The sequence below is a fragment of the Nannobrachium achirus genome (genome assembly GCF_963921795.1).
Source record: "Nannobrachium achirus genome assembly, chromosome: 12".
NCBI classification, from domain to species: Eukaryota; Metazoa; Chordata; class Actinopteri; order Myctophiformes; family Myctophidae; genus Nannobrachium; species Nannobrachium achirus.
In genome coordinates, this window is record NC_137832.1 from 23,282,742 (window position 1) to 23,295,817 (window position 13,076).

The following is a 13,076-nucleotide window of genomic DNA, read 5'->3' on the forward strand; positions in this document are numbered from 1 at the left end:
AAATTGTGAAAATAGCAGATCTACATGCTCACAACGCCACCAACGCGAGGCGCTGTGGGCATGTAGATTGGCTATTTTCACAATAGAACCGTGTTATACAAAATTCCTCAACTCTTAGTGCTCGTCAGGGTGCCGGGTCCCCAGTTAAAATATGATTATTTCTGAGGTCACGGCCTGAAAAGGTTGAGAACCACTGGCATACACTACCTGTCTTTGGGCATTGCGCATAGGAGTAAGCGACCTGTTATTGAGCTGAATTATTGTTATATAGTCCTGGAAATTGGGTTAAATATTCTGGAAAAGTTTTGGAAATTAATTGGTAAAAAATGTGTGGGAACCCTGTAAGAGGAAGTCTCACGTCACACAATGTAGCAACAGTGCAGTAAAACAGGTAAACAGCCTGTAAAAGGACCAGGTTCTCACCGCGCCGTACCCCAGACTTCAACCAACCCGCTCGCTCGCTTTTCTTTTTTTACAAGGGACCTTTGATTGAAGCCGGCTGTCATCTCGGGCTGACGTTAATGGTTGGCCCTTTTGAAGACAGGCGGGCTGCATACGCAGCAACAGACAACAGTGGTGCTGCGCACAGGGGCGTCACAAGGGGTTGGGGAAAGTGGGACTGAGTTACTAGGGCCCAAGGTGGAGGGGGCCTTAATTATTTTATACTTTGTATATTGAAAAATAGCAGGTATACAAGCTCACAGTGCGGCACCGAGTGCAGCGCTGCGAGCTTGTAGATCTGCTATTTTTGAAAAGGCATGAAAATTTGCAAATCTTTGAATATTTTGTAAGTGAACAGTTGTAACTCAAATTTTGCTTCTGGGGAGTCCTTGGAACTATTTTGAGATGGGGGTCCGTGGCCAAATGCATATCACTTTGGGGGTCCTTCACATGAAAAAGTTTGAGACCGCTGACGTAAAAAAAAAAAAAATTTCTCCAAAAAACCTTTTTTGAGACTTTTTTTTCGCGATTTTTCAAAAATAGCAGATCTACAAGCTCACCGCGCGGCACCGAGTGCCGCACGGTGAGCTTGTAGAACTGCTATTTTTCAATAGTTAAAGCACAAAATAATGCGTTCCCAGGTTCCCCATATGAAGAACATTCATGGGGGGCCCGCAGTGAATCCTTGTAACCCAGGGCCCAGAATTTGGTGGTGCGACACCCCTGGCTGCGCAGTAAAGCTGTAGCAAGCTCTGCGGAGAGGAACATCTGGTCCCACATGGCTCACTGCTCTCCCCGGGTCTCTCTGGTGTGGTCACTCTGGGTTCAGACAGACAGGCAGGCTGGAGCACGGTGTTCAGCCCACAGTCTGCTCGCTGCAGGGACGCGAGAGAGCTTGACGACAGAGAGAGAGACCCCCCTACCACCAGTCCAGATTGTATGGCTTTGGGTAGATAGAGCAGAACGGACGTAAGGGGGTTGAAGAGCTGTGGTGGTGGCGGCGGCTGAATCAGATATGCTTGCGTGGGGCCAGGCAGGAGGAATAGTAGGCTAGTCAATCTGAGGTTTGACCCAAAAGAAATTGCAATAGTTATGGTTCAAGGTTTTTTATGATCCTTAGGGTCATCCAAAACACATGTTAAACATTTTATTCTTAGTGGATCAAGGTGAATTCATGGGGTTCAAGTTTGGGTCACTTCACTTACTATACAGGAAAAAAAGACCTCTAGGTAGCATGTGAGGGGTCTAACTAGGAGTTTTTCATGATCCTGAATCCATTGCAAGCATTTGTTTTGCACGAAAAACATTCCTCAGGCTAAAAAGGGAAACAAAACTGAGCTGACCCCAGAAAAGTGATGACTCATCACTAAACCATAGTTTTGGGGGTCGGTTATTAGCCCGAGGAATGTTTTTCGTGCTAAACAAATGCTTGGAATGGATTCAGAATCATGAAACACCCCTAGTTGGCCCCTCACATGCTACTTAAAGAAGGTTTGGGGGTCTTTCTTTCTTGTCTAGTAAGTGAAGGGACCCAAACTTGAACCCCCTGAATTCACCTTGATCCACTAAGAATAAAATGGAACATTTTTAACATGTTTTTTGGATGACTTCTAAGGATCATAAAAAACCTTGAGCCATTACTATTGCAATTTCTTTTGGGTCAGGCACTTTTTTTTGCTTAGATTGACTGGCCTATAGTGGGGGAAGAGCATGTGTGTGAGGGAGTTGTGGCCGGGAAGAAAGGGAGAAAAATGTTACGGAACACGAGATAGAAGTGCCGTTTTGCCTGCATGTTGGGGTTCCCTGGGGGCTTTGGCCGTAAAACAACATGTTGACTCTTCTTTACTAGTCCTGTCTGATGAGAATAACACATATCCATGAACTACCCCTCCACACCACACTTTGCTTATACTGGCACAGTGGAAACTTGACAAGTGGTGGAAAAAGAGGAGATTCCTTCTCTCCGGTTAACCAGCCCTCATGTATTCACTGGGTCAGGTAGTGTGACTGTTGGAATGACTCAGTAGTACATGGGTGTTAAGGGAGATCTCACGGTCATTTGTACCACCTTAAGGCTCGTGCAAAGTGGAAAGGGAGAGGGAGAGAGAGGGAGGCGGGGGCAATAAGGGAGCTGGAGAGAGGAAGACAAAGAAGGGAGGGTGAGAGCAGGGGTGTCATACCAAATTCTGGGCCCTGGGTGCTTATACAAGCTCACAGCGGGGCACCGAGTGCCTTGCTGTGAGCTTGTAGATCTGCTATTTTTTGAAAAATCGTGAACATTTCTGCACGTCGGGGGGGGGGGGGGGGGGGTGTTAGACAAGCAAAGCGAGGAGGAGAGGAGACTGATAAGAGAGGGGAAGAGAGAGCGAGAAACCCAGACAGATAGACAGAGCCTCGTAGCGAGACACTGGGTCAGTGGAGCTGTTCAGACTGGTGTGTCTTCTGATTAGGCCAATTTGTCCCCCCGTCAGTGTGTCAGGCTGGCAGCGTCCAGCCGTCCACAGATGACTGGACAGTGGACACAAAATGAAGCCTGATTTGTACTTAGTTGCGGTGAGTGTCCAGCACCGAAAAATCTGATCTACAAGCTCACAAGGCGTCGCAACGCAACACCTCGTGAGCTTGTAGATCGGCAATGTTCACTTGCAAGACACTGGAGTGCAACCAAGTATAACTCAGACTTGAGGAGCAACAGGGGGCAGATAGATGGGCCTGAAGTCACCGGCTCATTGCTTCTGTGTTCCAGCTTGGCTAGAGGCTAATTTATACGTTGTCATGTGACCCTTTAGCACAGGGGTTTCCAAACTTTTTTGTCTCAGGGCACCCCATAAATATTGGTTTAATCCGAGGCACCCCTACATTATAATTTTCACTCCCAGCACCTTATATTTATAGCATATCGCCGTTGTCGGGTGGAAACCTTGTATGTCCAAAACCATTAGTTTTGTATTTATCATCTATAAAATGTACTAAAGGCGTTGTGTGCTTGTAGATCGGCTGTTTTCACTAGTTTTGTGCGACAGAGGTTTCTGCCTGACAGTGACGATATTTTAGTGATTATGTTACAAGGAAAACGTTGAGATAATAGCCATTTTGGTTAGAACTGACTGAAAATAACTTTGTACTTTAAAATGATACTAAATATTTCTTCAAGTGTCCAAATAAATTCCAAATATTATCAAATGATCTCGCGGCACCCCTGGACTGCCGTCGCTGCACCCCAGGGTACCCCGTCACCCACTTTGAAAACCCCTGCTTTAGCACGTGTCAATGCTTTAAAAAAGAATACACGATTTCTGTCCAGCAACACTTGTCGAAAGGGTCATGCGATGAATTATGAATGGAGTTAAAGGCAGTGCAGCGCAGCATGGATTGACCACTGCAGACAAAGTCATTTGGTCCCCATGATGTATGCTACCGTTTCTCCCTATAGCCAGTCTAAAGAGGCAGGGGATGAGCCATTGAGCCACATGCGCTGCTGAAATAGAGAGTTCTTTGTGCTTCCAGCTCGTTTCCACTTAAATGAATTTGTTATTGTTATAATTCAGTTCATTTACCAGACACACTTATCTCAGATAAATCACAGACTCTGTTTATATTTGCTCACATCATGAATTTGTACAGCTGGATAGCTTCTGGCGCAATTCGGGTTATGGCTGTCCACTCTTTGAAGTGCAGCTCTAACTAATATTCAGACATAATAATCAGACATTACATTACATTACAGTGGAAACTTAACAAATTTCCGCTAGCAGCCTACGGTACCAAGCCTTTGAAATTGCTGACCTACATTTGTTTTATGTTGATATTTTTCTCTTTGAGGATATATTCTGTTTACAGTATACATGTATCAATTATGGATGTGTACATTAAAGACTAGAGGTTCAGGCCGCTTACTCTGCCCTCACATCTGGAGTTCGGGTTGCTACGCGGACCTCACACCTACACGCACCGCCGATAGGTCACTTTTATGCCCATATATAGAGATCCCTGATGTCATCAGTATATCCCCATATTTTGAGCCCATATATGGGCATATCGATGGAAATAGTCGCTCTGGACAACCATATATCTGAAGGACTTGGTGACGGGCACCGCACTCCCTTGAGTCCTTGCCGATGCACATGCCGAGTTTGAAGTCGGTCGGTCCCATATATGCACGACATGACCATGGGCATAGCGGTTGGATCTGTGGCTTAGGACAACCAGATCATCTTATGCCTATATATGGGTGTCGGGTTTGTTTATGGTGTGTCTGAATCATAGTGACATAGCCGTGGTCCTGCCTATATATGGGTGTATCGGGTTTGTTTATGGTTATGTTTGAGTGACATGGCTGAGGTCTGTCCACCTGTCCATTCGTCCCCCTGTCCCCCCGCCCTCCCATTAGCCAATTTTAAGATAGGATTTAAAGATGAAATTATGACAAATATTTGCAATTGTTTTGCCAATTAATATACTTAAACTTTTAAAAAATAAAATGGAAAGACATAATTTAGAACACTGGTTCTCAAAGTGGATTCCAGGAACTCTGTAACTCTGACAGTGTACAAATTAAACCAAATGAACCCTGAAATGTGAAAGTTTGCGAAACACTGATTTAGCTACATAAAAATGCATTCAAAACCTGTGTCTGTCTAAAATCGTCCGGTTTGTTTTTGCCATCAACGGCAGTTAAAACAGACCAGACATTTTCAGTAAAGAAGACCATGTTGGTTTGATGGAACCCATTTAAGAGACATCACCACAGATTCCTTGAGCAGACAGTATGTGTGGTTGATTGTTAATATAAACATGATGACATGTTTTCATGCTAAGATTTTACAATGTTCTCTGTTTTGAAACATACGTGTATTCCCTAAACCAGGGGTCTTCAACGTTTTCAGGCCGGGGACCCCTTAGTTGAGAGAGAGATGAAGCAGGGACCCCCACAACCTTTTCAAAGATTCCATATAGTTTCATTGTTTGACAGCACAATCATCAGTGTATTTTGGATTCATGTCAATTTGTGTTTTCAGATATTTAACCACTTGAACCGTCAATACTTAATACATTTGACCTTTTACTCTGTACTTAGTCTGCTCTTTTTCCCCTCTACACCAAAACTATTTGCCAAAAATAGCCGATCTACAAGCTCACAACGCCTCGCAGCGCGAGGCGTTGTGAGCTTGTAGATCAGCTATTTTTGGACGCTAGGGTTCAAGTGGTTAAAAAGGAGAAAAAAAGTTTCTATCACACAAAGATTTGGAGGACCCCCTGTAGTAACTCTGAGGACCCCCTAGGGGTCCCGGACCCCCTGTTGAAGACCCCTGCCCTAAACACAAACAAGACTATAGATCTCCATTGACGCTTGACTGTGTTGTGTTTTTTCCACCTCCTCACCCTTGACCCTTCACCACTCCCTAGGTTCACCGTGTTACCTTCGGGCTCCCTAAAGATCACTGATGTGCGACTGATTGATAGTAAACTGTACACCTGTACCGCAGAGAACCCAGCAGGCAACGTGTCCCTAAGCTACAATTTGCACGTTCAAGGTAAACGACGCAGGTCTTTGGAAAGGTTTTACGAACTTGTCAGACACCCTTTTTTAAGATGCTGTCATGTTGATTGATTCTATGTGGATGCGTCACCGCTGAAAGATATTGAAATATACTTCAGAATATTTAAATAGTGAGACATGCATTGGTGTAGTAACTTAAGTATATTTACTTAAGTATTGTACTTAAGTAACACATTTGTACTTTACTTTAGTGTTTCCAATTTCGAATACTTTTACTTGTTTCTACTCCACTACATCTTGGATCCAAATATTGCACTTTTACTCCACTACATTTATTTGAAAACTTTAGTTACTTTGCAGATATAAATTATGATATTACAATAAAACTATTTTATACCGTGGCTATTTTCAAACATTTTGTACTTTTACTTTTATTACTATGAGTACATTTTGATGTCAACACTTTCATACTGTTACTCAACTTTATTTTGAATTCCCTGACTTTTACTAGTAACTGATTACATCTACATTGCAGTATTGGTACTATTACTTAAAGGGATATTTCACTTTTGGTCATTTTATTGTCAAATTAACAGTTTTTAATTAGCTTGATTCAGTATTTACATATTTGATGTAAATGTTATCAGGCCCTCCAGGCCCAGGGCCCCTCCCCATGCACACCCATTGTAATAACGTTTTTTCATTTATTTTTTATATTTTATTGTATATATTTTTTTTTCCCAAAGAATTATTAAAGATAAATGAAAAAAGTTATCAGCAGCTCACATATTAGGAGGACAGTATGAGTCACCAGAAAAAAAGACGGGTGTTTTTAATTAATCTATCATGGTTAAAATGGAGTTTGAAGTTACAATGGGTGTGTATGGGGAGTGGCCCTGGAGGAGGAGGGCCTGATAACATTTACGTCAAATATCTAAATACTGAATCAAGCAAAATTAAAAACTGTTCAGGGTGTTCATAAGAGCCTGATTAGATGATAAAATGAAAGTGAAATATCCCTTTAAGTAAAGAATGTGAGTACCACTGGGTGAGACATCAGACATGTATGTTAATTTTCTATCACTCAGCTAAGCCTCGGATCCAAGCGGCTCCATCCTTGCTGAAAGCCCTGAGTGGCCAAACGGTGACTCTGCCCTGCGTGGTTCACGGCGAGCCCAGCCCAGAGGTCCGCTGGTTTCACAATGGACAGCCTGTGGAGGTCAGGGACACGGCCAGCCTTAGGATCCTGCACGTCAGCCGCTCCAACCGGGGCACCTACCAGTGTGTGGCCAAGAACAGCGCTGGACAGGACACGTTGGAAATCAATCTGGAAGTTCTGGGTCAGTGTTTCTCAAACTTCACACAACCAAAAGACAAACATCACACAACAATAAGAAAACCAAAACCAACAGACGCACTCAAAAAGAAAAATAAACACAATACAATGAACCCAAAAATAAAAAGACAGTTGTTAACAACAAACAATTCTGCATTTACACATATCACATAATGAACTCCCCAGGCTCTTCCCTTGCTTCATATGTCCTTCCCCTCCCCACCGTCTCTGTTAGAACTCTTATATTTCAAGGTCTCCCCTTAACTCTGACAGTGTACAAATGGAACCAAATGAACCCGTTGGTTGGTTCCATTTGTACACTGTCAGAGTTACACTGTCAGAGTTACAGACTTGTAAGTGTCAATTTAGACCCCCCCTAAAGGAACCCACAGAGTCTCTGGAATCCACTTTTAACTATTTTACCGCTTCGGACATTCCCGTTCGCCCCAATTTTCAACACAGCTCGTTGCCAATACGGCTCGTTCTTTTTACCTTGTCTGATGACTGTAAGCTGATGTGGGGAAAATATATTATCAATAGATAATTTTCTATAACATCGCAAAGGTAAGCTGCTTTTTGCTGGCACCAGCCCCAATAAATAAATAATAACATCTGGCAGTAGAACCAATATTCTCGGTGGAGTACAGTTTTGATCGTCCAATTCCATTTAGTTTACCCCCGAATACCACAACCTATTCAAGTAGACTATAAATAAAGTGACACGCGGAAACAATGCACATCGGGAAATATGCTTGCGCAGCAACATCTGTGAAAGTAACCTTGACCTAGATCAGGTACGTTGAGCGTTTAGACATAAGCGTGTCACGGCCCAGTTTTAGACTCAAGTCTTGAGAGTCGTATTCTCTTGAGGTACGTACCGGTAAGCTCTACACTGCCTGAGGACAAGCAGGCCTTTAAATCACGCTTTATCTGACCAGTGTAGGGGTCAGCCAGACTGGGGGTGCTAGAGTTGATTGAGGGCCCTATTTGACCCTCAAAGGTTACTCAAGCGATTGATTTGCGAAGGGTTTGGGTGGAGGAAGTCCGAGGTTAGGATTAACGAGAGAGCGGGGGGTTACAGAAGTGAGGACCTATGACTCACGTTGTCAGCACAATTAGGACATCTTTTTTTCCCCTTAGCATCGCAGATTAACCTTTTCACTAATGCTTAGCCCGGATGCTGATGTTTACTGTAGTTAGACAGGCTCAACTTAAACCTGTCAGAGAAAGGTCTCAAATCTTACACCTACAAAACTACAACAGACGTAGAGACGCCTAGAGGGATTCCACACTCTCCCCTTTGTGTACCTTTGAACAACAGAGCCTTAAAACCTTAGAACAACTATTAGGGTCTTCAACATTTTCAGGCCAAGTACCCCTTAGTTGAGAGAGAGACAAAGCAGGGACCCCCACAACCTTTTCATAGATTCCATATAGTATTTTTGGATTCATGTCAATTTGTGTTTTCAGATATTTAACCACTTGAACCGGCAATACATAATAAACATGACCTTAGTTTCACTCTGTATTTAGTGTGCTCTTTTTCCACTCTACACCAAAGCTATTTGCCAAAAATACGCCTTGTGCTGCAATGCGTTGATCTGCTAGATTGGCTATTTTTGGCTAAAGTTCTCAGAATATGGACGCTAGTGTTCAAGTGGTTAATATAAAAAAGGAAGAAAAAAAAAGGTTTCTAGCACACAAAGATTTGGTGGCCCCACTGCTCTGAGGACCCCCTAGGGGCCCCGGAGCCCCTGTCGAAGACCCCCTGCCTTAGAATAATAATCATAATTTTCATTTCTGTTGTTTCTGTTCTTTTACGTGACAGCTAACTTGCTTTATCTGTCCTCACAGAGGCCCCGTCTTTTGCCGAGCCTGGAGATGCCATCATGGAGAAGGTTGCTAACAACAAGGTCATCATTCCTTGCCCCGCTGAAGGTAGGAAGTTATTCATGGATGACTCAGACTAGGACAGACTGATAGGGAAGGGCAATGCAAAGGTACAGTTTTTTTTAGAAAAAGAGAAAATAAACACAGTGTGGCGAAAGTAAATAGATGCTGCAGTTGCTTTTCTTTGGGTATGATTTAACCCATTTAGGCCTAGAATTATTGAATGCTTTAACCATTGAAAAATAGCAGTTACCGGTATACAAGCTCACAGCGCGGCACCGAGTGCCGCGCTGCGAGCTTGTAGATCTGCTATTTTTGAAAAAGTCGTGAAAATGTGTGCAAATCTTTGGATATATGTATTTTCAAAGCGAACGTTTGTAACTCAAATTTTGCTTCTGGATGGTCCCTGGAACTAAATATTTTGAGATGGTGGGTCCGTGGCCAAATAAATATCATTTTGGGGGTCCTTCACATGAAAAGGTTTGAGAACCACTGACATAGTAGTCTCTCAAGAACAGACTAACTGAGCTCCAGTTAAGTGAAAAGTACATTTTCTTTGACAATGGCTGGCCAGATTGCTGACATAGAAACATAGATTTTTCAAAAAAATCTTAGAAGGATTCAAAAGCCACTTTCAGAATCGGGTCAAAATTCAAATTTTCACGATTTTTCAAAAATAGCAGATCTACAAGCTCGCGGCACTCGGTGCGCTGTGAGCTTGTATATCTGCTATTTTTCAATAGTTAAAGCATAACATAATGATGCACAAAATGTGTACCCGTTCTAAATGATTTAAGGACACGGTTTTCTTGTTTTCAGAACAAACACCACTTGAAATATGTAGGACAGAGATATGTCTACAGTGTTGTTTGTGCACGATCAAAGATACGCTCTGCTGTTGCCTTAAGCTTGCCGATGCCAAAACAGAAAACAGCATCAAAACAGAAAACAGCATCGAGATAAATGTTCTACGCAGCACTCTGTAAACCATTGTCAGTTTTAGTTCAACAGCCCTGTGAGATCATGAAGCGCCACCCTACAGAGACGGGAACGCTTCCATATTTTATTGCGATAGAAGAATGCGTGTTCTTTTGTGTGTGTGTGTGTGTGTGTGTGTGTGTGTGAGTGCAGTCCATCAGTGGATGATGGGTGCACTCAAGCTTTTTCATTGGTGGTGTTAGTAGACAACTCGCCGAGCCGTTCCCTCTGACAAGACAATGTAAATAGGGCATTGTTTGTATGGAGCCATGCCATGGCAACAGACTATGTTTGAGAAGGTGAGGAGGACCATGACTGAATGGGGAAGCAACAGCTGGAACATCATTCTAGCCTGCTGCCTCTGTGAGTCCACATCTGCTTTCCTCTGCGAGAGCGGCCTGCTGGGAGAGGAATCCTAATTACAGGCTGGCTGCTGGCAGATAATGGACAGAGTTGTCTGAGATGCACCATGGAGTGCAGGAAGAAGAAGAAGAAGTGCCCCCCCACCCCTCCCCACTTGCAAGTCACACAGGCAAGAAGGCAGGCAGGCAAGGCAGGCAGGCTGGTGGCCAGGCAGGGAGATAGTAACATCAGGCACCCCCTCGTAGATGCTCAAAAGCTCTCTGTACTAGGGATTGGGCGATACGCGATATTATCGTTTATCGCGCTAAAAGAACACTCACGAGATTTCAGTTATCGTGATATCGTCCTCCGTCGTGCACGGGGATCAATTCACCTTTTATTTGCCGAGCTGCATATCCGGTATACCACTTAAACCCTCTATAATTGGTAAACGGTACTTATAATATACGTACTCGACACAGGCTTTTTTCCGCTCTCTAACGAATTTCTTTGCCAAAAAATAGCCGATCTACAAGCTCACAGCGCGTCGCAGCTGTTCGCCCCAGGATAATGGATTTTGATTATCGCGATAATATCGTAAATCGCGATTTATTTCGTCACAATAATCATGATATGACATTTTCATATCGTCCCATCCCTACAAGTCACACAGGCAAGAAGGCAGACAGGCAGGCTGGTGGCCAGGCAGGGAGACAGTAACCGGCCCCCCCTCGTAGAGCTTAGTGTGGATGCTCAAAAGCTCTCTGTACCTTGAAGAAACCGCCAGCACAAGTGCTCCCTCATCGGTTGCCAGAGATTTGTCAAGTATGGGTACGGCAGACCCCGGCCATAAGGAGACTGTTAATGCGCAAAATGAGAACATCGTGGTAGGTAGTCATGAAAAACACATGGAGGCGGATCAGACTTTGTCAGCTCCGGCAAATCAAAATTCAAAGTCTTCTAATGAGATGTTTTAGCATCTAAACATATGTACCGTATGATGCATTTGCTCCCAGCGATGAGATAATTAATATGAGTCTCAGAACTGTAAACTGTAAACATGTGTTCCAACCAAGGCAGGGGTCTTCAACGTTTTCAGGCCAAGGGCCCCTTAGTTGAGAGAGAGATGAAGCAGGGACCCCCACAACCTTTTCATGAATTCCATGAAGTTTAATCTTTTGACAGCACAATCATCAGTGTATGTTGGATTCATGTCAAATGTGTTTTCAGTTATTTAACCACTTGAGCCGTCATTACCTAATAAACTTGACCTTTTATTCTGTACTTAGTCAGCTCTTTTTCCCCTCTACACCAAACCTCTTTTGCCGAAAATAGCCGATCTACAAGCACACAACGCCTCGCAGTGACCTTGTAGATCTGCTATTTTTGGCTACAGTTCTCAGAATATGGACGCTAGGGTTCAAGTTGTTAATATAAAAAGGACTGGAAGATTTGGAGGACCCCCTGTAGTAACTCTGAGGACCCCCTAGGGGTCCTGGACCCCCTGTTGAAGATCCTGAACTAAGGGATGGCTGATAACATCACCTTCATTTCCCTCTGCATCTCTTTGGTTTAGTATTTTTGGAGCAGGGGGATTGATAGTGTGCCGGGTTTCCCCTGCCTCCCTCTGTGGTGTCTGAATATGTAGCACCTCTGTAAATAGACAGAGCAATGGTATTTAGGTCTCTGTTCCTCAATCTTCTGTCACTGAGACTAGCTAGAGAGGATGGCAGTGCTGTAGCTCCAGGGACATGCTGGGCCCCTGATTCAGCCCGGGAAAAAGAGTTGGAGAGGCCCTCATTGCGCGCTATAGAGAGAGATCTCTCTCTATAGCGCTGCTGCTACTCAAAGATCATTCAGATCATGACAAGTGACAAGCCAGTGGACCAATTACATGAATTATATTTCGTCGTTGTTGGGTGGAAACCTTGTATGTCCAAAACCGTTTGTTTTGTATTTATTGCACACAACGCCTCGCACCGCGTTGTGTACTTGTAGATATGCTGTTTTCACTACTTTTGTGCGACGGCCTTGAATGATGAAAGCAGGGCTTTGCTTTGCGAAAAAAATTACAAATTTGAAACTTGGAGATACGATTTACTTTGTTGGCCGCCCAGCTCCCAACATGGAACGAAGGCCGACATTTTATTTTTTATTTTTTTCCTAATGGCCGGCCTGGACCGGCCGGGAATGAACCGACCGTTCGGGAGTTGTCCCACTTTTCCCAATGGCCAGCACGTCCCTGTGTAGCACTGTCCTTTTTATGACAGTCTGTGGGGTCATTTTCTTCCTTTGCGCTTTTCTCGTCCCCCAACCCATCACTCGCCGCTCATCCCCATTTGCAGTTCTTTTCCACACTGTAATCCGCAGAACACATCTGTTTTAGGTGCTTTAGGTGCACGCACCAGTGCCTTTGAACCTCTAGTCGCACCGTTCTTATGCCTGCTGCAAAAGGCCCTCACCTCAGATCCCGGCAATAAATCTTTATGCTTGCACTTTAAATCTGACATCTCCCCCGATATATTGTGTTTTGCTCTTTTTTTCATGTGTGACTCTGACCTTGAAAATGGGAGTTTGTGAAGTGACAGG

At 43.8% G+C, this 13,076-nt stretch overlaps 1 protein-coding gene across 1 annotated transcript in view; it reads left to right on the forward strand.

The window, feature by feature from the left end:
- hmcn2 (hemicentin 2) overlaps nucleotides 1-13,076 on the forward strand; it is a gene marked incomplete at its 5' end in the record, with an annotated part of 113,910 nt that overhangs the window by 35,849 nt on the left and 64,985 nt on the right. The window contains 3 exons of the mRNA XM_080738531.1: nucleotides 5,848-5,975; nucleotides 7,030-7,281; nucleotides 9,132-9,215. Coding sequence (XP_080594657.1) covers nucleotides 5,848-5,975; nucleotides 7,030-7,281; nucleotides 9,132-9,215 — 464 coding nt within the window. The remainder of the gene's footprint in view (nucleotides 1-5,847; nucleotides 5,976-7,029; nucleotides 7,282-9,131; nucleotides 9,216-13,076) is intronic.